The following is a 24,524-nucleotide window of genomic DNA, read 5'->3' on the forward strand; positions in this document are numbered from 1 at the left end:
TCAATGGATTTCCGGGTATCTTCTCTGTAACAGAACAGATACACGAAAGGCCATCACAGCAGCCTGGTAGCCCATAAAGCAGCATCCAAAACTAAATGCTGTCAGAGTTAGAGGTGAACCTTATCTCTTTAATCCCCTAAACTAAGGGACTTACAACACTTGATTCCAGCCTGAAGACAAATTCCTTGTGCATGACTTCTAGTCACAGGCACAGCAATGCTGGCAAAAGCTGCCCAGATGTCTATACAATGTTCCCTGATTATTTTTTTTTTACATGGATATTTTAACTTCTATTACTTCAATCCCTGTTTTAAATGAGATAAAATCTCATCACATCTATCTCTATCCTGCCTCCCAGGGCTGAAGAGATGAGGAAGTTTAGAAAGGATTTCTCATCAAATCATACAGCATTAGTGGCTTTCTACCCATAAAATGTCCATTGCACATGGTAGACAAGTTAGTGGGTTTGCTAAAATATTAACTTCCAACAGCTTATGATATTAAAAATAAACATATGACCTGCATATAAAAGGAAAAAAGAAATATAAAATGCTAAATAAACATATCAACTGGTATGGGCAAAATAGTGGACAGAAGGTGCTACCTTGTACAGGTACAGTTAAGAGACAATTTTGCTTAAAGCGCATGGCAAAACCTGGTGATTCCACCCCAAGTAAAGCTAGTTACATCCTCAGAAGATGACAGGGAACCAGGTCCTTCTAGGGCTGTTCAAGGAAACCCTCAGTCCCATGGGCTAGGGGGATCCCCAGCATCTTGAATCCATGGGAAAACCTCTCCCTGGGTGCCCTTGGGAGGCCAGTTTGGGTACAGGACTAACTAGGATGCAGGGGAAAAGCACCTTGGACTTGCGTCATCAAACTCCATTTCTGTTTGGTTAGGGTGAGTGGCTCTATTCTCTGTTGCATGGAGGTTTAAGGGCCAGCAACTAGGAGTAGGAATCAGGGGTGCCAGGACCCATGCACCTGCATTGCACATTGATTGAATATCTATGCCTGCGTGGTCACTTGCATACACAGGCTGGATTTGCTGTAAATTAGGGTAAGAGCAGTGGAAGCCAGGTACCAAAGCATCTTCAAGTCTGGCCAAGGATCAGGAAATACAAGCCAGCTCCTGCAGCAAGTGTAGGATGTGGATCCAAATACAGGAATCCAGGCAACCGGCTCTCTGTGAACATGGTCCACAGGGCCAGAGAATCCTGTGAAGCAGCAAACTTTAGGGTTTCCTACTATAGATGTGATGGGTGTTACAGGTATATTAAGACAGAGAAGACTGACACTGGTCTACTTAGTTTCAAGCACTGGATCACACATGAAGCAGCAGCAGAGAGGTGGTATCAAGTTATGTTAACATGCAACTAAGTCATACACTTACCTTGCTCCCGTTAGTTTGTTACAACACAAGTTTTATTGCTGTTGCTTATTTCAAATGTCATTCACCCTTTTCTGTTTACCTGAGTGGACATCTCATTCATATATTTGATTTAAAACATAACAGAAGTTAAATGGGTAGTTAACAGGCACACAAAGCATTATATTATGGTGGATGTCCAGGTTACTGTCATGCGGAGCACAGACAGCACTTTAAGCTGAACAATGCCAGAGTTTTGCTCCCATGATCCTTAAGGAAATACAAAAGGAATTTAAGGCACATGTGACCTGCTCCTTTCAAGTAACAGTGAGGCTAGAGGGGTCATGCAGACAGCTTGGCTTCAATTACTGTTTCTTGGCAATACTCGTTTCTTTCATGATATAAAATTGAAATGCAGTATAAAAATACATCTTTCCACAGGGTCTAATAGTGCCAAGTGCAATTTCAATATGTCAATGCTTTCGTAGGTAAGCTTGAGGTACATTAACAGTGCAAATTCTCCTGGAGTTTCTTCAAGATACCATGTTCAGTACAAGAAAAACTGATCTTTTCCTCTTGCTTCCCAAGAGAGGCTGCATTTTAAGTTAAACCAGTTTTTCTTAACCTCTCCCATTCGGCATTTCATCCAGACATGTTACTGATGTCCTGATTCTTCTTACTGCAGGGGTAGTTAATGGGATACCATAATTTATAAACACTCCTTGAATACACATTTTACAAGTGAGAGTCAGCTTCAACTTGCTTTTCATTGAAGTTTTCATTCTTTTTTACTTGCTTCTTTTCTTCCTCATCAAGTTGGGCTTCAATCTCATTCGGATCAACGTAGGTATAAAAATAAGCCATGATAGCAAAAAAGATGCAAACTGCCAACAGCAAGGCAGCAAACAGAACGTATTCTGCCCACTGTAAATAAATAAAAAGTATAATTATCCATCAACAGTTATTCTTCAAAAGAATTACACCTTTTTACTGTTTGTAAGGGATTAAGTTAATTCAGAATGTGAAACTAAGCACGTATAACAAGTACCATATGACTTCAAGGATGAAGTATTAGATGTTTATGATAAATACTAAAGCAACTCAGAATTTACTCCCTTTCAACAGTTCTGACTTCAAAAAAGAGACAAAAGTTCTACGAATGCTGTAAAGTTCTACAATATCCTCTTTCTGGAGGCATGAGAATGAAGTGAAAGCCTGAGAAGGAAACTTAGCATCTCCTTTTGGTCAGGTAATTTCATTTTTAATCAGGCTGGTAGTGAACCAGTTTTCACTCATGTCAGCAGTAAAGTTTCTACTGACCAGAAACGAGGGCAGAGAGCAAGCCCAGGAACTTTGGTTTCAAAGTGCTATCTCCACTTGAAAAGCCTGTTTCATGCTCTTTCTGGTTAATTTAGCTGAAACTGAGTCTGCCAGACCCATTTCCAAGACAGGCTTTCCCCTCTCTGTTATCCTTTTTGATTCATTAGGGAGTGCCACAAATGGTCTGAGAAAATGCCAAGTGCTTTTTACCAGGAGAACCACAGCTCTCATGCTCCAAGAAGTGATGTTTGAAACCAATGGAGCCAGAAGAAGTGATGTGGCAAGACTGAGGTATGCAGATGAAGGTTCATTAGCAGTGAACAGAATTTTTGTAGCTTTTAATCCCATTACTCTAGAATTTCAGCTCAGGAGTTCAACAGCATTTCCACACCATGAGAAGCAATTTGTTATAGAGATGCTAGAAACTGCTGCTTGCAAGAGAAGGACCCTGATAGAGCCAGAAATAGGAATGGCAAAATACAGGTAAGAGGTACAAACCTTTGTAGAAGGAGTATTTGTTAGAATCCTAGAATGGTTTGGCTTGGAAAGGACCTTAAAAATAATCTAGTTCCAACTCCCTTACCATGGAACCTTCCACTAGACCAGGTTGCTCAAAGGCTCAGAGTTGTTTAAAGTTTAATTTTTGGGAAAAAAAAAAAACAAGAAGTGGCTCTAGAAGACAAGTTTTAATCCAGTTAGTTTATAAAGATTCATAACTCTGTTACTTGTGTACTCTAATGAGATTCGGTCAAGCACTAGTTCTACAACTGACTGTTATACTCTTGTAGGCAACACTAACCTCCTACATTCCAATTATAAATGCAAACCCACCATAAAGCTGATGTTCAGAAGTTGTGGTTGAGGATTCTCCACCCTCCCTCCCCCTTCTATGCAAGCTGCTTTCTCTTACTGTAACACAAAGGCACCTGACTGCTCATGTGCTTACCTGCTCACTGATTGTGGATGCTTCAGCCACAATGAGGACAATTATGTTACCAACAGCCACCGTCAGCAGCCATCCTGCCTGCAGCACTGCCTTCATGTTAGATGGGGCCTAGAGAAGCAAAGGCACTTCAGCTTTAATCAGACACTGCTACCACTTATTTTCTGATGCTTACCACATTCTTTACATTGTAACAAACACTAGTTGTCTGGGGACTTCTTGGTTTGGTTGGCATTTGTGTTGTGTTTTTTGTTTTAATTTAAAATGTATATAGAGAACTAAACAGGCCTGAGGAAGGCTTTGAGGAGCAAGAGGTTGCTAATACTGACTGTAACACCTTTTACTTTGTACACATTGAGTAACTAACAGGCACATTTCGCATCTGACTCGGTTGCATGTGGCACACATTAAATTAAGAAATGGAGTGCATCATAGCCCAGCAAGGCACATCTTAGGGTGTTCCCATCCCTGCAGTTTATGGACTCAGAATTAAGGGAATAAATACACACAGCTGATAATACAAACGAGAGCTGGAAAACAAAGGAATTAAAAATATATCATCAAACTGCCACTAAATATTCTATGGAAGGAATTGGTGTGGGGATAACGTGTCAGTACTTGTTCAGTTTATATTTGAGTGCTCTCCTGTTTGGTTTTGCAGCAGCAGTGCAGTTCCACTTATTTGCAATGGGAAGTCACACATGGGAAGGAGATATAAATATTGATGGTCAAGTCTGCAAATGATATAATTCAGCAGAGCTTAATGGAAAACACTGAATGCAAGTGAAACAAAGCCAACTTAGATCAGCCTATAGTCCTATTAGTGAGCTCTGAAGGACATAGCTGTCCAAAGCAGTAGTATGAAAGCACCACTTAAAAACAACAGGTCACAGAAGATCTTCATTTGCACCAGGATTCCTAACACAAGGAGAGCTCTGAAGGGCAAAACCTACCTGTGAATATGAAAACTCAAGCCCAGTGACAGAGAAGACTACTTCTGCACACGTAAGAATAAAATACTGAGGAATCTGCCAAGCCATATGGACTGTATTGGGTGGGACGTCTTCAGAATATTCTACAGCAAGAGTTTCTGCAGTACACTGGAAATTAAAATGACACATTACAAACAGTGATAAAGTGTCTTGTACACAAAGTACTCTAAGCAGTTCTGTATCATCTCCTCAGTTATATATATACACACAGTTCTGGGTAAATAAGAAATAATGTATGTGAAGCACTGCATACCTAGTTATAAAGCAGTAGTTATTTTATAGGAGATGCCATGCAAATTCTCAGTGTCTAACAGGCTAAAGTTTTAAGGCCATTAATGATGAACATACATTCTTGCATTATGTCATAATCATACATACCTAACATTATTTTTATAGTTAACATGGTTTTATGTTCTGTTTAACATACCTGAGTTTTATCATATGTATGACTAAGGACAAGAGTGATAATTCTACAAGTGTTTTTTTTTTAATTAAAATAAAATGTTGCCATGAAAATTAATTCTGTATTGTCTGTTCAAAAGCACTGGCAACTTACCTCATTAATTACAATAGTATAGGCACTGCCAAATCCAAATGCCTGTGCAGGAGCTGAACAAGTGACTGAATTTCTAGTGGCTGTAATTGTATCTTTTCTGAAAAAGAAAAAACACATCTCAGACCATAGGCATAGACAATTGTGTGTATCATAAAAAATGAGAGAGTTCTATGCCCTTTTCCCAGGGTCAAGCATGTTTTTAAGTGGCTTGATTAGGGTAAGGGAAAATGCTTACCTTCCTCCTGCAAAGATGGTATAATTACTGGCAGAAAGAGACATCAGTTCTCCAAAAGAAGTGTCACCCATAGTGACGTTGACAGGATCAGGCAAATTGTTTATGAACCTTAAAAATGCAACAATGTTGAAACACTAAACAAAGTATGTGTAAGTCAAAGAAGGCAGGTTTTACTTTTAATTAGATATTGGCAGCACAGTATCCCCTTCCATTTCTGTCCATCAACATTTTTGAAAGAACTCTAAGTCTCTGGAAGCGTGGCTAACGCAAAAAGCAATCTAGACCCACATCAGCCCCCTGTCTGCTTAGAAGGATGGCAAAAGCAAGCTTCTGCTACAACCAATAACAAATGCATCTGCAAATAGAAGATGGAGAAGAAAAGCAGGGGAGTGATACCATACTTGTGACCCAAGATGAAAAAGGGGAACACGCAACCTGCGCCGGTTGTCTCCAAAAAAGTCTAGACAATGGAGAACAGCATATGCTTCCAATTTCAGCTAAGTTATACCCAAAGTAGATATGCAAGACAACTTAAATGGAACATGCCCCAGAAGTCCCTACAACCCCTAACCACTGAGTGAAGTGCCCAGCAAGTGGTGAGCTCCCACAGCATAGAAAATTATGGTAAGCAAGGAGAACCCACCCAACAGGCAGATTGAAGAGACAGCCACACTAGAGCCAAAATTTAGGAGGAAACAAACTCTACCTGATGAGATTATTTCCTGCTCCTGGTTTTGAAGTGACATTGTCAAACAGCTGATGGAAGAAACCATTATTAAGATACTTTTCTGGCAAAAGTGAACAACTTAAATGTGCACTATTACATAGCAGTGAGAATTATCAGAGATTTCAGAGCAAGGCTCCAGATTTCCCTGTCAGGATCCTACTAGAAAACACTGTATGACCACACATTTAAGTCTTGGTGAAAGGGTAACCATCAAATTAAACACTAAATTGGTAATTTTTTTACTTTGTTTTTTTAAACATCTTGTCCTGCTCTCTACAGCTCACCAGTCTCACTAGTGCAGCAGAGAGAAGAGACAGAAAACACCACAAAGTGGAAAGCTTCCCAGACAGAGCTTGTCCTCTCAGCTTCACACACCGTGTAGATACTGCTAAGGCATTAATGTACATCTTGGGAATTAAGCAGACTTACCCATTCAGCAACAAGGTCAGTCTCAGTTTTTTTAACTTCAAGAGTGTGACGGTTTCCCTCTGCAAAGTCAAAAAACCTTGCTGTTGTTATACCTCCAGAGGTTACGTTTAGTGATGTCAACTCAGAACGCTCAAATGTCATGTAGTCCGTCTGCAAAGACAAACAAATTGCCATGAATTTCCCTGCAAGTGCATGTTTGTCTGCACCTTTGAGGGAGCGTGAAGGACTTTGGGGTGAAGGGGAATGTGTCAGAAGTTTACAAGTGTGCTACTTCTGAAGTGCCAGAGTTCATGAGCATCTCCTCACTTTCATTTCTGTTTGGTTTTCCACATCAAGCACTAATTTCAGTTTATCACTATTTTTTATTCATTTTTTTTATTACACAAGCTTCAAAGCAACAGGACCTTCCCACAATCATTATAGAATAGCTGTTATATTTTCCTGTGCATTTCTTGCTCCAGATAAATCAGGCTTACCACCTCCACTACCAAATAAAATAATGTTAAGATACTGAGGCAGCACTAGCATAAATTAAGATGTAGCCTATTCCAAATAGTAACATCTCCTAAGAAATGCAAATGCAAGCTGCATATTTCTGCTTTTAGCATAAAAGAAGTTACTATTAGCAGGACATGTTTTAAATATTCTAAATACATTTCTCATCAACAGAAAATAGTTAAACATCAATAAACACATTAATGTAGAACTAACAAAACCCTTGTTTTATACGATTATAAAATGGTTTTTATAATCCAAAACATCTGGATTATAAAATGTCTATAGTGGGGAGTGGAGCATTTTACACTGTTCATTTTAAGGTATGCACCATGCTTATACCAATTCCACATCAGCATACAGTTTGAGTGCCCATATCTTCTCCTCACAGCTCAGTTTCCGTGTGAGGCAAATGGAAGAGGATGGAATAGAGTTTCTCCTCTTATATGGAAGCAGGAGTGCAGGCTATTAAAGAACACACTTCCTAACTTAATTAAAATTATTTAAAATGTCCATCGGCTCTACCACATTTAGCTGTCAATAGGGCTATCAAGGTTGTACAGCAACAGAGCCTGAAAAGGTTATTAGGCAGCAAAATCTGAAGTTTCATATATGTAACAGTGTAGCCACAGAAAGCTCCTTGTTCAAGTAAGTGATCACTTGCAGTAAGAGCCAATGACTTACTAGAGCTGAATGGACTTTTACTGAAGGAAGGAGTGTTCTTGCTGTTAAGAAATGACACCTTTTTAGCAAGAGTGAAGTTTACATTTAGTTCAAAGTCACTATTAAGTTTCTTACGCTTTCTTGAAAAATATGCTTGCCAAAATAAACTAGTACTGCTTTGAATATTGAAATAGTTACCATTTCTGTATTCACTGTTTTTTCAGTAACAATTCATTTCACAATACAAAAAAAAAAAAATCCTTAAAATTTCTAAAGAAAAAAAAGCCCTAGAAATGATAAATATTGAACCATTAGTTAAGGACCAGTTTAACATACTCCATTAGATTTTTAAATTTATTTTTCTTACTTGCTGATCTCCAGATCTCCTTACTTACCCACTTCATAGGTTGTACTGTCACATCCTCAAGTTGAGATCCAAATCGAACTGTTGCACTATGAGCACCTAGATTTATTATTTTGATTTGGGATTGGTTACCTACAGGGAAGACTGGAATAGTTTTCTGTAAGGACAGAAAATGCAAAATCAGTTCCCTATCATAAGTCACATGGAAAAAGGACTAAAATTATGGTGATCTCAATTATCTCATGAGGAAGAACAGCATTTGCCTGAAGGATGCAGCTTCAACAATGGGTTTTATTACTAGTCTCACAAGCTGCCTTACTGCAGGAAAGGAGTCTTTCACCCACAACAATGCCTCTATGGCCACATGTGACTTCTCTTTGATCACATCCTGCAGCATGCTGCCACTACCAAGGCCACACTGCAGTTCAAGGAATGGGCTTTTCCCACATCTTACGGCTACCTGGGTCCTGAGTGTCTTCGTACCATGTTCTGACTTGTTCTTCCCTGCTGCTGAACTGGGCAGAAATGTATTGGCACTGACCAGTGTGATAGACCATTGAAAATGAACTTCTCCCAAGTAAAAAGCAGTAGAACACGAGGGAACGACCTCAGGTTGTGCCAGGGGAGGTTTACATTGGGTATTAGGAAAAACTGATTTACTGAAGGGGTTTCAGGCACTGGAACAGGCTGCCTGGGACAGTTGTGGAGCCACCATCCCTGAAGGTATTTAAAAGATTTGTAGATGTGGTGCATAGGGAGATGGTTTAGTCAAAAACTTGGCAGTGATGTTACACCTCACCTTCAGCCTAAATATCAGAAGAGATCAGAGATACCAAGCAGCTCCCTGGCAGGCCAAACCAATCTCTAGTTTTCAGCTTTTAAACTCAGACTAAAGACCTGAGGTTGCATCTAATGCATGATTTATGTTAAATGCAGAGATTATGTTTAGCAGGATGGTGTTCATAGCTAGTTAATTGTATTAAGCTAATCACACTCTCACAATATTCTTTATTATTTTCCCTCCCTCTGCTTCTCTGCTTGGTTCTGAATTTAGGAGGCTTGGCTCATTTTCCCCCTAAACACACTTTGTTCTGTACTACCATCTAAAAGTAACAGTAAATACTTGCATGTGGCTGAACTTACGTCTATCTGCACTTGCACAAGGGCAGCAGCAACAAAAGCCATAGACGCAAGGAACATGCCCACAGTCATCTTCCTCAAGGGCCTAGTAAAACAACAAAACACATCTGTGAGTTTCAAGACTAACATTAATTCAAAGTTTCAGCTGTTGGTTGTTTTCTTTCCATGGTGTGAAACTCAAATGGCCACAAGTAGCATGTTATCTCCATTTGAAGGGCTGATGTTGTTAGAGAAGGTATCCTGCTAAGCTGAGTGCCTCAATCCATAGTTACACTACTGGGAAATAAATCTTTCCTGTAGCATCTTGATAATCTGTTACTCTGCGTGTGCTGGGCTCGGACGTTGACTGAACATAATTATTAGGTTTCTAGAAAAGTCTGATCTGCAGGAAGAAAAAACATCCCAATACAGTATGGTTTAAAACAGGGCATTAAAACAATGAGGAACTAGATAAGAAGTTACACCTTTTAAAAACGGCAACACCTTGTGCCTAGATTGCAATGTTTAAATCAAGTTAATATTGAACAACAAAAAAGTCTGGGAAATATGTTGAACTAGGAAACATCTACTGACATTCAGGTAAGTTGTAAGGGTAAACGTAAGGCAGATATTTTGTTTATGGCGTTGTTTCTCAGATGCAGAGTGTCCACCAGTGAATAACCATGTTTCCAGCACAGCACATTCCCTCTGTTTTTCATAACTAGATGGAAAAACAGAATTGCATCTTCACCCTACAAAAACTGTTTTGAGAATGGTATTCTCTTCTGCCTCTCTAACTTGCAAGTGCTAGCCACTTCATTATCAACATTACAAATCATGTGAAATGCTCTCTGAAGCTACACACAGAAGTATTCAGTGAGCCAAAGTCCTCCCTGGGACTGGAGAGGAAACACATCTCCTCTCAGGTAGTTTTAAGCCCAAAACATGACACATACTAAGGATGTATGTTGTATTTCTACTTCATATACTTCAGGAGGTAGAGGGAGAAGACAAGAGGGAAGTGGAAAACAGTAAACAGAATCTCTCCTGCAATTAAAATATTTTGTCCTTAACTGGAAAATATTGTTACTTTATTATTCAGTTGTTACTTTACTATCAGATTATCTTCCTCTAGTCTGTGCTGACTCTACATACCTCTTGCAGTATTTTATGAAGTTTTTAATTTTAATTTCTTTAAAATATTAACCCCATTTTAAGTACACTGCTATTTTCTCCTTAGCTGAACGCTTGCCCTTATTACATTAAGAATGGAAGAGCCTCATGAGCCCCTGTTAAAGTCAGATAAGTACATCAACTTACGTAAAATTGATCCTACATTTCCTGATTAAAGGATAAATCACAGCATCTACAACCGGGACCATTATAATAATCAGGATCGGATTCACAGTCTGTCAAAGATGAACATAAGGGGAAAAAATGTATTTCAAAGTTGTTGTTTTTTTTAAGACAGACAATTTATATACATATACAAACACACATGCATACATGGACACGCACACATATAAATAAATACTATCTCTAGGAAGCACTTAGAATTGGCAGAGAGAAGATTACTGTACCTGCATTTGGTCTGGCTGAATATGAATAGTTCCCTGGTGAAGAAACAAGAAACAGGATTTCATATTATGACAACAAATAAAATCAATATGAAAGTAAATGTTGATTAAGGAAAAAAAAGCAATAAAAAGTAACCTACAAAACTCCCATCCATTGTTGTGGCTTGCAATGTCCATCTTGAGCCCTTAACAAAAGAAGAGAAAGTTAAATGCCACAGTAAATAAATTTTCCAAAGTTCCTCTTGAATTGTTTTCATAAGTAAAGTGTTGGGAAAGACATACAATAAAAAAACGAAGCTAGCTTGCTACAGGAGTATTCTTACTCTGCAATGTAAACATTTGAACAAAGTGATCCTCATGGCCCATTTCACTTTATTTACTAGTTTTGTGAAATAGAGTGGAAAATACTTTAGATGCAGAGATTACCCAGAGAGATGCCAAGCACACGCTGTGCACAGAAACCACAGGGCACCTTTGTGCCACCTGCCTGAGCCTGGGCACCACACATCATGGACATGCCTGTCCTTCCCTCCCACAGCCCAGCAGTGAGCAGCCAGGCTGGGGCTGGGCCTGCCTGGAGCCCTCTACCCAGATAAGCTGCTGACTGCCAGGTCAAGAGGATGGGTCAATGGTAGGACAAGGGGTAATGGTTTTAAGCTAGAGAAGGGGAGAGTTCTTTAGTATGAGGGTGGTGGATCACTGGAATGGGTTGCTTAGGGAGGTGATGGAGGACCCATTCCTGGAGACATTCAAATTCAGGCTTGATGGGGCTCTGAGCAATCCATTCTAGTGTGAGATGTCCCTGCTTATTGTAGGGAGGTTGGACTAGATGGTCTTTAGAGATGCCTCCCAGCCCAAGACATTCTATGATTCTATGAGGGGCTGACTTTCAGCTTGAGCCCAGGATGAGACATAAATGTGCATCCAAGGGGCAATGGGTGCAAACTGGAGCATAGGAGTTCCACATAAGTGTGAGGAAAAACTTCTTTACTGTGAGAGTGACAGAGCACTGGAACAGGCTGCCCAGAGAGGTTGTGGAGTCTCCTTCGCTGGAGACATTCAAAACCTGCCTGGACGTGTTCCTGTGTGATGTGCTCTGGGTGATCCTGCTCCGGCAGGGGGGTTGGACTAGATGATCTTTCGAGGTCCCTTCCAACCCCTAAGATTCTGTGATTATGTGATCTGCTGTCTTAGAGATGGGTTCTTACTCATGTAATGAGCATTTAGTTCTGAATTTGCAACAGGTCATTCTGATAGTTACAAGCTCATCGGTATTAGACTAAAGCAGCACAATCTGGGCACTGTAGACATAGTTTCCTACATTCTGCCTTGGATGAAGCTTTTCAGTTCTCTCAGATACACTCCTAAATTCATACTTCACTATGAAAGCCTGCTTCCATGAGTCCTGAGCACTCAGTCCAGCAAGTGAATAGGAATCACACTTCTGCTTGAAGGCGTGAGGTATCTCTAACAGCTTTGAGTCAGTGAGCAAACTGGCATCTCCAGGTCATTGCAGCCCTGATTCTCCAGAGCATTTACACTAGGACCCTAAACTTCATCTCATAGCTGACAGTGGAAGAAGTGTGAGAACTAAGACAGCCTTAAATTACTGTGTCATCCTCTGAGTCCTGGCTGATGTAAGATCTGGACAGGCCTGAGTCACTGAAACAGTCCTGAGCACATCCAGATAAGCTGACTTGCCCCTTGGTGCAGAACATCCCGTACTAACATGACTCAGTAACTACCTCTCTGCATTAGAACCAGGTTAAAGAATTTGCAAAGAATTATATTCCACCCTCCCATAAGCACCTCTGGTGACCTCATACTATGTAGAGTGATGTGGTACAGCTCTAATTACCAAGCCAAACAATTTCTACTTTACCTGCTGGTCAAAGAGTGCCCAGAACATGGGAAGGGGGATGTAAAGGAAAAGCACTTTCAACACCATCTTAGTCTGAGCAATCAGTCGTTTCTGCAGCAAATGAGAATTACACAGGAAGAATTGGTCAAAAAAAGAAGAAAGAAGAAAAAAAAAAAAAAAAGAGAGATAGACAGTTGCAGACATTCACAACACAGTAGTGGGTAAAGAGACAACAAGTAGTATTTACCCATGTTCTAAAGTTTGGAGGTTGCGGGTACTTCTGCAGATTTCTGTTAAAAAGCAGAAGGTCTGCTAGTGAGTGTGGGAAGGGCTGCTGGTTAAAGGTGACACTGATACAGGACAGACCTGTGCCCCTTGGCACGTGTACTGTGCTCTGTGCTGCTTTGTTTTTCTAGGAAGGGGGCATTTGAACGACCTGTGACTGGGGAGTGCATTTCACACAGGCAAAATGCATATAGGCAAAAGGAAAACAAAAGGGATAGACTAAGGGTTCTGCTGCCATTGATATCAGAATATGGAGGCATAGGACGTGGCTGGGGACTGGGAGACGCAATGCTTTGGGAGTCATGGTAAGGAGCTTGTATTGAGGCCAGGAGGATGCAGTGTTCATCCACTTAAGCTGAGATTCCTAAGCATAATTCTCCAGTTTGATTCCATGACAAGTGTTATGGCCCTGTGTGTTAACCATGACAGCCAACCCCATGCCCATTTTTCCCTCCTACAGTCATTGTACTAGGATACTTGTGCTTGAAGCCAGTTTACTGAGAGAAACAAAAAGGTGACAAGAAAAACACTTGCTGTTTAACTAACTCAAAAACTAAGAGGTGCTCATATTTGTTTGATAAGGGAAATGGTCTCTTCTTCATCGCCCCTGAATTTCCCTGGGAAGCATATGATCCCACAAAGCATCAAGTGACACAGCTCTGCTTTCTCCCACAGGAGCTGGGGAGAATCCCAGGGGAGCACTGAGGTTTGGCCAGAGCATTAGCTTCTAAATGATTGAGAGGCCCAAATCTGTCTGTCCAGCACTTGAGGCAGTGGAACAGAGCAGACAGAAGGGAAGCTGAGGATCAGAGGATCTGATGGCACAGGAGTGCTCAGGCAGCACTTACATCATACTTCTCACTCGCCCAGTCTAACCAGTGTTCTCTCTTGGGGAACTCCTTGCTGCGATGCCGAAACCGGTTTTTGATGGCAAACTGAGGAGAGACAGAATTTTGTTTAATGGCAATTATAAATACTTGCATAGTATTTGTAAATGCTACAGGCTGTTTTGTCATTAAAAATGACACTCCTGCTTCCTAGTGCTAAAGCTTAACTCTGTTAACTGCTCCGGGCATCTAAGGGAATATGGCATTTAAGGCCTCACACTGCATATCCAGCAGAGCATGCACCTGGGATTAGGCAAACCAAGCAGCTCAGAGAGGTCTCTCTCAATGCGGGTTGCTGGTAGGATCTTGAAGACCTGCCTACTTCAGACCAACTTACGTACAACAATAAGTAGAAGAATGTTTTCAGAGCTGAATGGCTGTCAGTGTATTTCACTATGAGAAGCTGCATCCTTGTCCTGATTTAAGTATTAAAGGTGAATCCTAAAAATCAGAGAACAGAATTGTTCTCTGTTACCCCCCTCCACCCTCCCAAGGGAAGATAGAAGGGGAATAAGGAAGAGAGACTTAAACTTTGGAAACTGAAACTAGAAACAAATTTACTATAACACAGGATAAAAGGGTGAAACGTGGGGGAAGAGCAGGTAAGCATCTATACACAAAACCAATCTCAAGGATGGCAGGGATATGGGAAAGGCAGGGCCACTCCAGGGCAGAGGTCCACAGCTCCTCCCAGCACCCGATGCAGTTGGACTCTGGAGTGAGCACGTGGGAAGCCGAAGGAACCAGCAGCAGCCCCAGCAAGGAGAAAGGAGCAGGTAGGGAGAAGGGCCCAGTTTCTGGCTCTCCTGGCTTTTATAGATTGTGACAGGAAGCGGGCGGGAACACTGACCCTTCCAGTCTGTCAGGGTCCTAAGGACCCTCTCTATATGTGCCAGGGTCTCCCAAACCATAACAATCCTGTAGATATTCCTCATACCTAATATGCACAAGTCCTGAAGAACTCCTGAGACTTCCTACATGGAAAGCATGCAAAGCTGAGCTGGGCCTTGGAGGCAGTGCTCTAAGCAACAGCCAAATTCACCTACAGAGATTTGGTTTTGGCAGCTCTTACAATATAAGCAGTGGTCTGGGCTGCACCAAGCTAGCAGATCTGCATGGAGAATGAAGAAGGCCTTCAATGAAAAAAATCACCTGATCTCAAAATTGAGGCACTGCAAAGTTGAGACATGCAGTACGACTGATGCAGATTTAGCTGCCTTGCTTGCAGGCTTGTACTAAAACTGTAACACTCCTGGACCTCCCTAACACACTGGGGATCAATATACCTCTGCATTGTAAATAACATTATTTTAATAAGCAATAATTTTTTTGCTGATAAGAGGTACTATTAGCTCTGCTCTTGACTCGGGTCAAGGCACCTGTGTTTCTCTTACTACAGGGCTGCAATAAAGCATACAAACAAGGAAGGAATGATTCCCAGAAGTTGTGATGAATTTTTACACATCACTGACATCTTACTTTGTTTCCTCCAGGTATAAAGTCACATACAAACCAAGATATAGATAAATAAAAAGGCAGTCTAAATTTGGAGGTGTCAGTAAGAAGCCTTCCTTAAGGAAAAAAGTAAAACACTTCAGAAGCTTTCCTCACAATATGACAGATTTCTGGCCCAGGCAACTTTACTGAACAGTTTTTAAAACTGCTGCCAGGGTTTTTGGTAATACAAATAGTACTTACTCCAATGCATTTGGAAACTTGAATCATTACATTTCCTCGAGGTTCAACTTTCTTGTACATTCCACTTCCAACTATGAACACAACTACAATAGGAAATAGAGGAAAAAAAAAAAATCAAAACAACTGAGGAGTAACTGAAAATAGTGGCAAGAAATTTGATATGAAACTGTAACAGTCAAGCAGTGACATGGGGATGGCAATAAGCATCCTAAGGAGCAATGCAATTACCTGTTGGCATGTTATCATACAGTAAAAAACATTAATACCAGCAGATTGCTTTTATTTAAGAAAAAGGACTAAATTTTGAAACTCTTTCGTTAAGTTCTCAGTGGGTTGTTAGCTTAATTGAGGGATGTTCAAAACGAGGACCACTCAGGTTCTTGGCTCTGGCTTGGCTGTACCAGATTAAGCCAGCTTTAAGAGCTCCTCCTCAGGAGTCCAGGGTGCTGTAGCTCAGGTCATGCAAGGCCACGTGAGGCTCTGGCTGAACCTCAGGACTCGCCAAAGTGTCCTAAGCTCCCACATCCAGGCAAGCTCCCTTGCCTCACCCTCCCATGTGTAGGGCAGGACATGGGCAAAGCCCTGCAGCAACCATCCAGCCCGGGTGGGGTGCAGAGGCAAGATGGGTCACCCACCAACCCCAGCTGGAGGCCCACTCTTGGTGGGCTCCCAGTCAGGACCACGAAAGACCAGGACCATGAGGGATGATACTGTGGTATGTATGGAAACACCCCCCCAGTTTCTTGGTCTTTGTGCTGCAGCAGAAAAGCTTGGGAAGCTGGTGAAAATGCAGGTGCTTGAGAAATACTGATACACCAATATGGCATTAATCCAGTGCAGGGACAATTACCTTCTACAATCTGCTGTCCTGAACTCCAGAGAGTTTCCACAAACTGGATTTTCTCGGAGTTCTCACCCTACATTCGAAAGATCTTATTTATACACCCCAGTAGTCCAAGAAACACTGGCAGTAAGCTATATAGTGTACAGAACTCTAGAGTATATTTGTGCCTCCCTCTAGTCTCAGTTTCTTTTGTAAAAATGAATGCTCCAGGTTAATTCCAAACACCACTCCTCCACCTCCTCCTCCCCCCAAGAAAGAAAAGTTTAAGTCAAAAATGGCAGAAAAAGATCAGATATTGGTAGAGGCTGATATCTGGAGATTTCTATCACTTACTCATTATTCTGTGATCGTTAAAATCTCACCATGTGTATAACTGAAGCAGCAAGATGGAAACAGTTCCACTTACCCAGGGCGACACCCATGAGGGCAGCAGGAACTCCGAAAGCTAGTGGGTAACATTGCTGTTTGCTATGGATGCCACACTCTTGAGCTGAAGTACAAGGTAACATGAGAAAAAAAGATCCAGTCAGCACTACCAGTATTTTACACAGGGTTTCTCTTCGCACTCACTGTTAACTCGGGGTGGGGGGTGGGGGATAAAAAATCTCTGCTGATGTTATTGACAGAGCAGATGATCAGTATCCAGCTTATATTTCATTACTGAAAAGAGAAATTATGTAACAGAAAAATCCCAGAATAGTTTAGGTTGGAAGGGACCTCTGGACATTATCTAGTCCAAACCCCTCCTGCTCAAGCAGGGCCACCTGGAACTGGTTGTCCAGGACCACGTCCCGGTGGCTTTTGAGTATCTCCATGGATGGACACTCCACAGCCTCCCTTGCCAACCTGTGCCAGGGCTCAGTCACCCTCACAGTGAAAGTGCATTTCCTGATGTTCAGAGTGAACCTCCTGTGTTTCAGTTTGTGCCCATTACCTTTGCTCCTGTCACTGGGCACCACTGAGAAGACCCTGACTCTGTCTTCTTTGCGTTCTCCCTTCAGGTATTTATATACACTGATGAGATCCACCTGAGCCTTCTCTTCTCCAGGTTGAGCAGTCCCAGTTCTCTCAGCCTCTCCTCATAGGAGATTTACATTTAGTTTTACACTGAGAAGTGAAGAATCCTACTAGAATGGTCAAATGTATGTTCTTGGTGAGAAAGGAACCAGATTACAAAACTCTTGGGACAAGCTGAAAAATTTCTCAAACATACACCCTCCCCCACAGCAGTAGTCAGAGATTTGACTTCATAATCTTCACACATACATTCTGAAACTACGCTCAAAGTCTGGACATAGCTACTAGCAGGGAAAAGTAAAAGACTAAACAAAATTATTACCTTTTTCACCATACTTTTTCTACCAGTAAAATTAGAGAGTCTGATTTGGAAAAAAAAAAAAAAAAAAAAAAAAAGAAGAAAAAAAAAAAAGAAAAAAGAAAAATAGCCTGCAGCTTATTAATACCTTGATTTAGTCTACTAGCCTTTTGGTTAAACCTTTACAGGACAAGATGATATCACTTTCCCCAGCTGAATTTGTCTGTTTTTTCCAAGGTAGTTTTCATTCGGTATCAGCAAGGAAGTAAACCATGTGTTGTGCCTCATGCATACCTCCTTCAGTTTTAGGAAAAGGTAGAGCAAAGTGCTCAAATGCTTCTACAGAGACTGTTTGAGTCAAGAAATCCGAAGGCCAGAATTTCAGCCCAGTTATTCCAGAACTCATGAGCTGTTTTCTTTCTTTTGAGAAAAACAGCCTTCCTCAAATTCCTGCTAAGAACATCCACACAGCACCATCTGTGCAAGCTTGTCACAAAAATCCATATGCATATGAATCAGTGAATTGTTTGCTTTTTGTTTGGGATCATGCTATTCATTACAAGCACAAGAGAAAATAACTTTCTCCTTTAACCATATGAAAAACATGTTTATCACATGGAGAAGTTTATTCCCATGTGTGTAGATGCTTCTGTATTTCGCATGCACACACTTTGGAATAGTTTCCACTTCCAGAATAGAGGGCTCTCCTCCCCTTTGCAAATAGTATAACTCTTTCCTGTGTGGTGGTTTTAAAGGCACTGCAAGAGGTGCCACATTTGGTCCTGCGTGGAATTGAAGCCTGCATTAGGCATACAAGTTGATGGTTTCAGCACATCTCTTCAGATCTAGTACTTCTGATCCTAAAGGCAATTCAGAACTCAGACTAGCTTGTTTTTGACAGTACCTCACCTGCAAGAAGTTGGATTACGTCCATGAAAACTCGAAGACTATTTGCCACAGAACTCCACAAGATGTTGAAGGGCAGATCATAGATTTAAATCTACCTGGACTGTAATCAAATACTCATCCTTTACTGATGTTTAACTATTTTATAAACAAATGTGTAGCCTTACCTCTGAAAATTGGGGTGATTATAGTAGACAGGAGACTTCCAGCATTAATAGACAAATAAAAGATAGAGAAGAATCTCCTTCTTTGTTTTTCCTACAGTAAAAACAAAAAGATGTTAAGAAATGCTTAGGCATAACCACACTTATCAGCCTAGTTTGAACAACCAGTTTGCACAGTTCAAGATGAAACAGTTATCTAGTTCCTTTCCAGCTTCTTAGGAAACACTACAGTAATGCACATGTCTAAATATAGATATCCTTAGACAATTAAAACAGTCAAACAACAGTAAGAGTATTGGTATGACTGAACATCAGAAGGATATTATTACCTGATCATCTTCAAACTGATCTCCACCAAACGCTGACACACAAGGTTTGATCCCACCAGTACCAAGTGCAATGAGGATCAAGCCAGTCATGGACAGAGCGCTGGAACAAAACAGGAAAGAGAAAAAGGGGAAAAGAAGGAATCACTCTCTTAAAGTGTACATAAGAGACAGATTGCCAAAACAGTTGAAATTGAAGTAGCATAAATTTTAGGCATAAGTTGTCCTACCCTTCGTCAACCTAAGAAGAACCCATGCAGAAGGGAACTCACATATGCAGCGTTAAATTATCAGGAGAGCCATCCCGGTTGTAATCTGTCAGGTCATTTATGGAGCTCACAGCTGTGACTGCCTGCCCAATCGCATAGACAATGGACAGGCAGACAATGGTTCTGCCAAAGAGAGATCAATTTTTAGACTTATTAACACAATTACACATGTATATATACACACACAGATAATGTAGACTTTTACTCGTTTCAAACACACTTAGTGAGGAAGCGTAATTAACAAATATGACAGGTTATGGACTTATCACAGGCTGCTGTAAAAATCCATCCACATACCTCTGTCATAGCATTTCTATTCTGTTTATTTTTAAATTATTATTATTATGGTCCAGCTACCCTTGTTTAATTAAGCAAGGCAAGATGACAATCAGATTCTGTAGGTATCAGAGGAGAAGGGATTCAAGGTCTACAAAGCTTCATTTGTTAAGGTAGATACAACCCAAAATAAATTTCAAAAAAAAAGAAAAAATCATAATCATACCATCTGAACACAAGTGCTGCACTCTGCAAGATATCAAGCCACTTGCAATGAGTTTACACTGATGGGCTCCAAAGAGCACACCTGGTCATGGTCACAGCCCTGCTCAACACAGCAGAAGATGGTGCAGACTGCAGCTGACTGACTGCACAGCCAGCTTCATCTCTAATCTCTGGGAGACCTTTGACAAGTCAGCTAACATTCCTGACTCATATCCCTCCATAAATCTTTATTGTGCTTTTTTTCTGACAATGTAAACACTATTAGAATCACAACCTCAGGAAAGGACAGCAAAATCAGGCTGTTGGAAATAATTCAGTAGCACTTCAAAGCACTTGACTCAGTGGTGCTTTTCTGAGCAACTAGCGCACAGGTAAAAACCCAGAATTCATCAATTAAAGAAAGAGTTGCAACTCAGAAAAGCCTCCCACTGAGCTGTCAAGTTGATACTGAAATTAATCATAGAGTGGTTTGGGTTGCAAGGGTTCTTGAAAGATCATCTAGCTCCAACCCCCCTGCATGGCCAGGGACACCTCCCACTAGATCAGGTTGCCAAAAACCCCATCCAACCTGGCCTTGAACACTTCCAGGGAAGGGGCAGCCCCAGCTAGAAGCCCCAGTTAATACCAGATAACACAGTATTTCACCATTTCATTGGCCACCTGCAATAGGTAGATTCAAGCCAATGTACTTATAACCTTCAGTATCTATTTTTACAATCTGGTGAATGCTTTTCCTTAGTTCAGCTTACACTTTGCCCAGATGAGAGAAGAAAACATTCATTGTGCCTGGAAAGCAAGTTACTACCTTTAACTGATTAGCAGAACCATAACAAATGTTAACTCATAGTGCAGTTTCAAGAGCTAAATCAATTAAAACCTCAAGCTTTGGGGAAAAAAAACCAACACAAACAATTCTAGCATAGCCAACACCAGCTGTTCCAGACAGCTGCTTTAGGAGATGGTTTCAGTACCACTGAGCTCATGGTTTTTGGCTTTCTGAGGAAACACTCACTTAAACTTTCCCAGCCAAGAGTCTGCAATGAGCGCTCCGAGGATCGGTGTCAAGTAGCACAGAGCAAGAAACGTGTGGTAGATGGCTGTAGAGAAGTTGTTATCCCATTTCAGGAAATATTTGAAATACAAAACAAGCACCGCTGTAGGAAGAACAAAACAATGGATTACAAACCAAAGTCAGGTTTGGGTAAATAATGGTAGGCACGAGGACACAGAGGACACAGGACATACCTTTCATGCCATAGTAGGAGAACCGCTCACAGAACTCATTAATGATAATGAAGAAGATGCTCAAGGGGTATCCAAAGCAGCTCGGCTGAAGGACAGGGACAGAGAATGTGAGCTCAGAGCTCTGTAACACTGACCAGCATTGCTCACTGCAGCCCACAGCTTGAGCAAGCTCAATACAGACTCAGGGGAGTGGGTAGGTACTCAGGGGTTAGAAGGCTGCATAAGCATCTGTGGAACAACACTGGTTTGCCTGAACCAAGAGTCTGCAGAGCTCTACAGACTTCTCATCTGCCCTTTGTGAGAGATCTTTAGCAATGCTGTATTTCACCTTCAAGCGTTGTGCTACGCACATCTGAAGTCTTCAGCATCTAATCCTTAGAGCAATCTTGATTGGATTTAAAAAAAAAAAAAGCAAACCCCAATGTTTTTTAAAAACCCAAACCCAACAAAAAAAAAACCTGCCATGCTAAACGCCCACAGCACAATGAAATTAGAATCATAAGGATATTGCTAAATACCTCCAGTTGAGACAGATAAATGTTTGAACATGTTATTCATTTATGAATACTGCAAAAGAAATTAAAATAAGAGGGAGCAGCGAAAGTATTGCTGACAGTCTGACTTGGGCATGAGAATGTGCAAGCAGCCTGAACAGCATTGATTTTTGTTATCACCTGAACCAGTGCACATGTTACTCATGGTCTGATAGGAATCTTCACTGAAAGAATCTTGCTTGAGCCAAGGTGAATGCCATGCGAGACTAATCTAGCTTTAGAGCAACAGAAATTAGAGATCTAAGTAGAAGCTTCTCGTTCCTGACATCGCATCCTTCATGCGCAGGAAGAGGTGTCTCCAAAGGAAGGCCATCCACATGTATCTCAAAATTAGATAAAAACTCACTTGGATGTGTCTAATTCCCTCCGCTGAAGATAGCAGGAGCTGTAGATTACTAGCCCCAGCATGGACACAGCTTTTGGTGGACTGGAGTTTCTACAGGAGATTGCCACCCAGCTCTGTCCATGAAATCACCAGTAAGCCACACATGGCTTCTGAGGAGGTGGATGGGGAACCACACCATGAAGGTTTGGCTCAGCACCCATTAAACATACCCCAAAGGTTTTGATTTCAGCAGTTGTTTGGTCAGGACCTAAAACAGTGATCCACACGCTGCATCTGGTTTCTGCTCATGTAACCCAGGAGGGGAGGAGAGCATGTCCCCACCTGAAGTAGGAGACAGCCTTCGCCGTGTTTGGCCTGCCTGCAGAAAAAAGGGACAGGGCAGTCCTGGCCCATGGGCTGGTGTGATCCAGAAAAATCTAATTAAAACATTTTTGTCCCTCTTGGGGCTCTCAAACCTCCATCCCTCCCCGGTGCTACACCATCACACCACCCAGCAGCTCATGGTGCTGGTGGTGCTACAGGCTGAACTGGGGAGGTAACACTTTTCAGCAAGGCTAGGTGTTTGTTTGAAGTCACTAGTGCTTATGTGCCTTGCAGAGATGTCCTGCATTCACACCCCAGCACCACAGCCACAGGGTTTTTCCTGGCTGTTCCTGAACTGGTGGAGATTTTAATGCTACAGCCAGGGTCAAACAGGGGCACAAAGCAACAGACCTTCTTCTTTTTTTCCTAGACAAAACCAGCAAGAGCAGTATATGCAGCTGTACCTTGCTAGACATAAACAGTTCTTATTTTGCACTGTATGTCCTCTTAAACCTCTGGTGCATTATACATGTGCATACACACACATTTACTGAAGCCTTTTCTGCTGTGATCCCTATTGGCCAGAAAGCGCTGGATCCACCACTGAAGAGGCAACCTGAAGACTATGTTTTAACGTTTCTGGCAACCTTCCCCTGCCCTGGGGGTGCCAGGCACAGGTCCAACATCACTATGCTGCACAACTTTGACTTTGGCTGCTGAGGAAGCCACTAAGCTGTGAGAAACCTGTGGGAAAAGTCTGTGGAGTAAAACCTTGCAAGATAAGAAAAGCAAAGGCAGAGAGAGGATTGCTGAGACAGGTGTCATAAATAGTTCAAAGATTCAAGAGGAAGAGCTAACACTGAAAGTCAGAAGAGTCCTAAGGGAGAGTGGGTGGATGATGACAACTCAGCCACAGGAAAGATGGTCTCCAGGGACTTTTCTCCTCCCAGCCTATGTCTACTCTCTCAGCGAAGGCTCTTCAGACATTTATTCAGACATTTATTTGGTGAGCACACTTAATGCTCAGCTGGGTTTTAATAAGCTACCAGGTGTAGCTTTACATGTGTTGGCTAATAACTCATATTATACTTGTAAAGTATTTTTAATAGGATGATTATTTTTTGTGCACTGCTCAAACTATCCAAACGTTACCCAAAGAGAGTCAGTATAGCAACTTAGTATAGGAGAAAACAATACTTACTGACTTTCCTTTTGCAGCTGTGGAGGGAAAAATACAGAAAAGTTAAATAACATTCCTTTTAAACCACTGAAAGACAGTGGAAAAGTTCAGCTGGAAACAAATCTTCAAGCACAAGCACAGTATTGTTCAAGATTAGTAAATTTTCAGTTTGTCAAAGGTGACATTTCATGGAGATTATTAGAAAACATTTTGCTGGATTGCCTTTTGTTTTTATTAAAAAAAAACTTTGCTGGATTGCCTTTTGGTTCTATTAGAAAAAATGTTGCTGGATTACCTCTTGTTTTCCAGGCACATATACTCTCCCAGGGAAACATCAAAAAGGACTGGTGAGAAAAAGCATCCCATCTGTGGGTTCACGACACCTTCCTGCTATGACTGCTCACCACACACCATTCAAGGTGGTGGTAGACCACCCTATCACCCACACAGAAGATTAATCCTGTTTCAATTTACTCTCAGGGACGTTACCTTAAAGGCAAGTCAAGAGTAAGGAATAGCCTGAATATACCCTTCCAGGGGAAGATGTCAGGTCCTGAAAAGGGACAAATTTCCCATAGCTCAGACTTAAGGAGGCCTGAATACATGGCCTAGTGGAGTGATCCACATTAGCAGTCATTCCCATAACCTGAGAAGCTCTGGAAGCACAGCAGGGGTCCCACTGAGGTTAGCGAGAGAAGGCAACTACTGACAGCCCTGGAGCTGCTTCCAGCTGCTCAGGACAGGTTCACTGCTCCTGGCAGCCCTCCAAGCATTGTCCTGCAGGGCTTGCTGGGCTCAGGGGACAGGCTTGAAGGCTGAGCTTACACTGCTGCAGGTAAAAGCCCTGTGCCCACATAGTGGATTGTCAGCATTTCCTATAAAACCATGAGTGATTTCATTATCATTAAGATAAGACCAAGTACAAGATGTGAACTTTGAAATCCCTGCTTGCAAATGATGTGTGCCCATAATAGATCACTACAAGAAAAATATGTTTGCTGAGATCCTCATTTAGTCCATAGTTCACAACAAATGAAAACAGCTGACAGCAA

General features: G+C 41.5%; 1 protein-coding gene across 1 annotated transcript; it reads right to left on the reverse strand.

Moving 5' to 3' along the window:
- Positions 1-1,799: 1,799 nt before the first annotated feature.
- Positions 1,800-24,115, reverse strand: SLC15A1 (solute carrier family 15 member 1). The gene is made up of 22 exons (XM_051619994.1): positions 24,098-24,115; positions 21,090-21,174; positions 20,857-20,998; positions 19,347-19,466; positions 19,078-19,177; positions 18,752-18,842; positions 16,770-16,853; positions 15,520-15,602; positions 13,783-13,869; positions 12,671-12,760; positions 10,929-10,973; positions 10,792-10,824; positions 10,532-10,620; positions 9,236-9,317; positions 8,124-8,249; positions 6,571-6,720; positions 6,121-6,170; positions 5,415-5,522; positions 5,180-5,276; positions 4,585-4,731; positions 3,635-3,742; positions 1,800-2,292 (listed from the first exon to the last, which is right to left on the reverse strand). The coding sequence occupies exons 1-22, from the start codon at positions 24,113-24,115 to the stop codon at positions 2,104-2,106; spliced, it is 2,124 nt and encodes a 707-aa protein (XP_051475954.1). The 3' UTR covers positions 1,800-2,103.
- Between the last annotated feature and the right edge of the window lie 409 nt (positions 24,116-24,524).

This window comes from Apus apus, chromosome 1, assembly GCF_020740795.1.
Source record: "Apus apus isolate bApuApu2 chromosome 1, bApuApu2.pri.cur, whole genome shotgun sequence".
Classification (NCBI taxonomy): Eukaryota; Metazoa; Chordata; class Aves; order Apodiformes; family Apodidae; genus Apus; species Apus apus.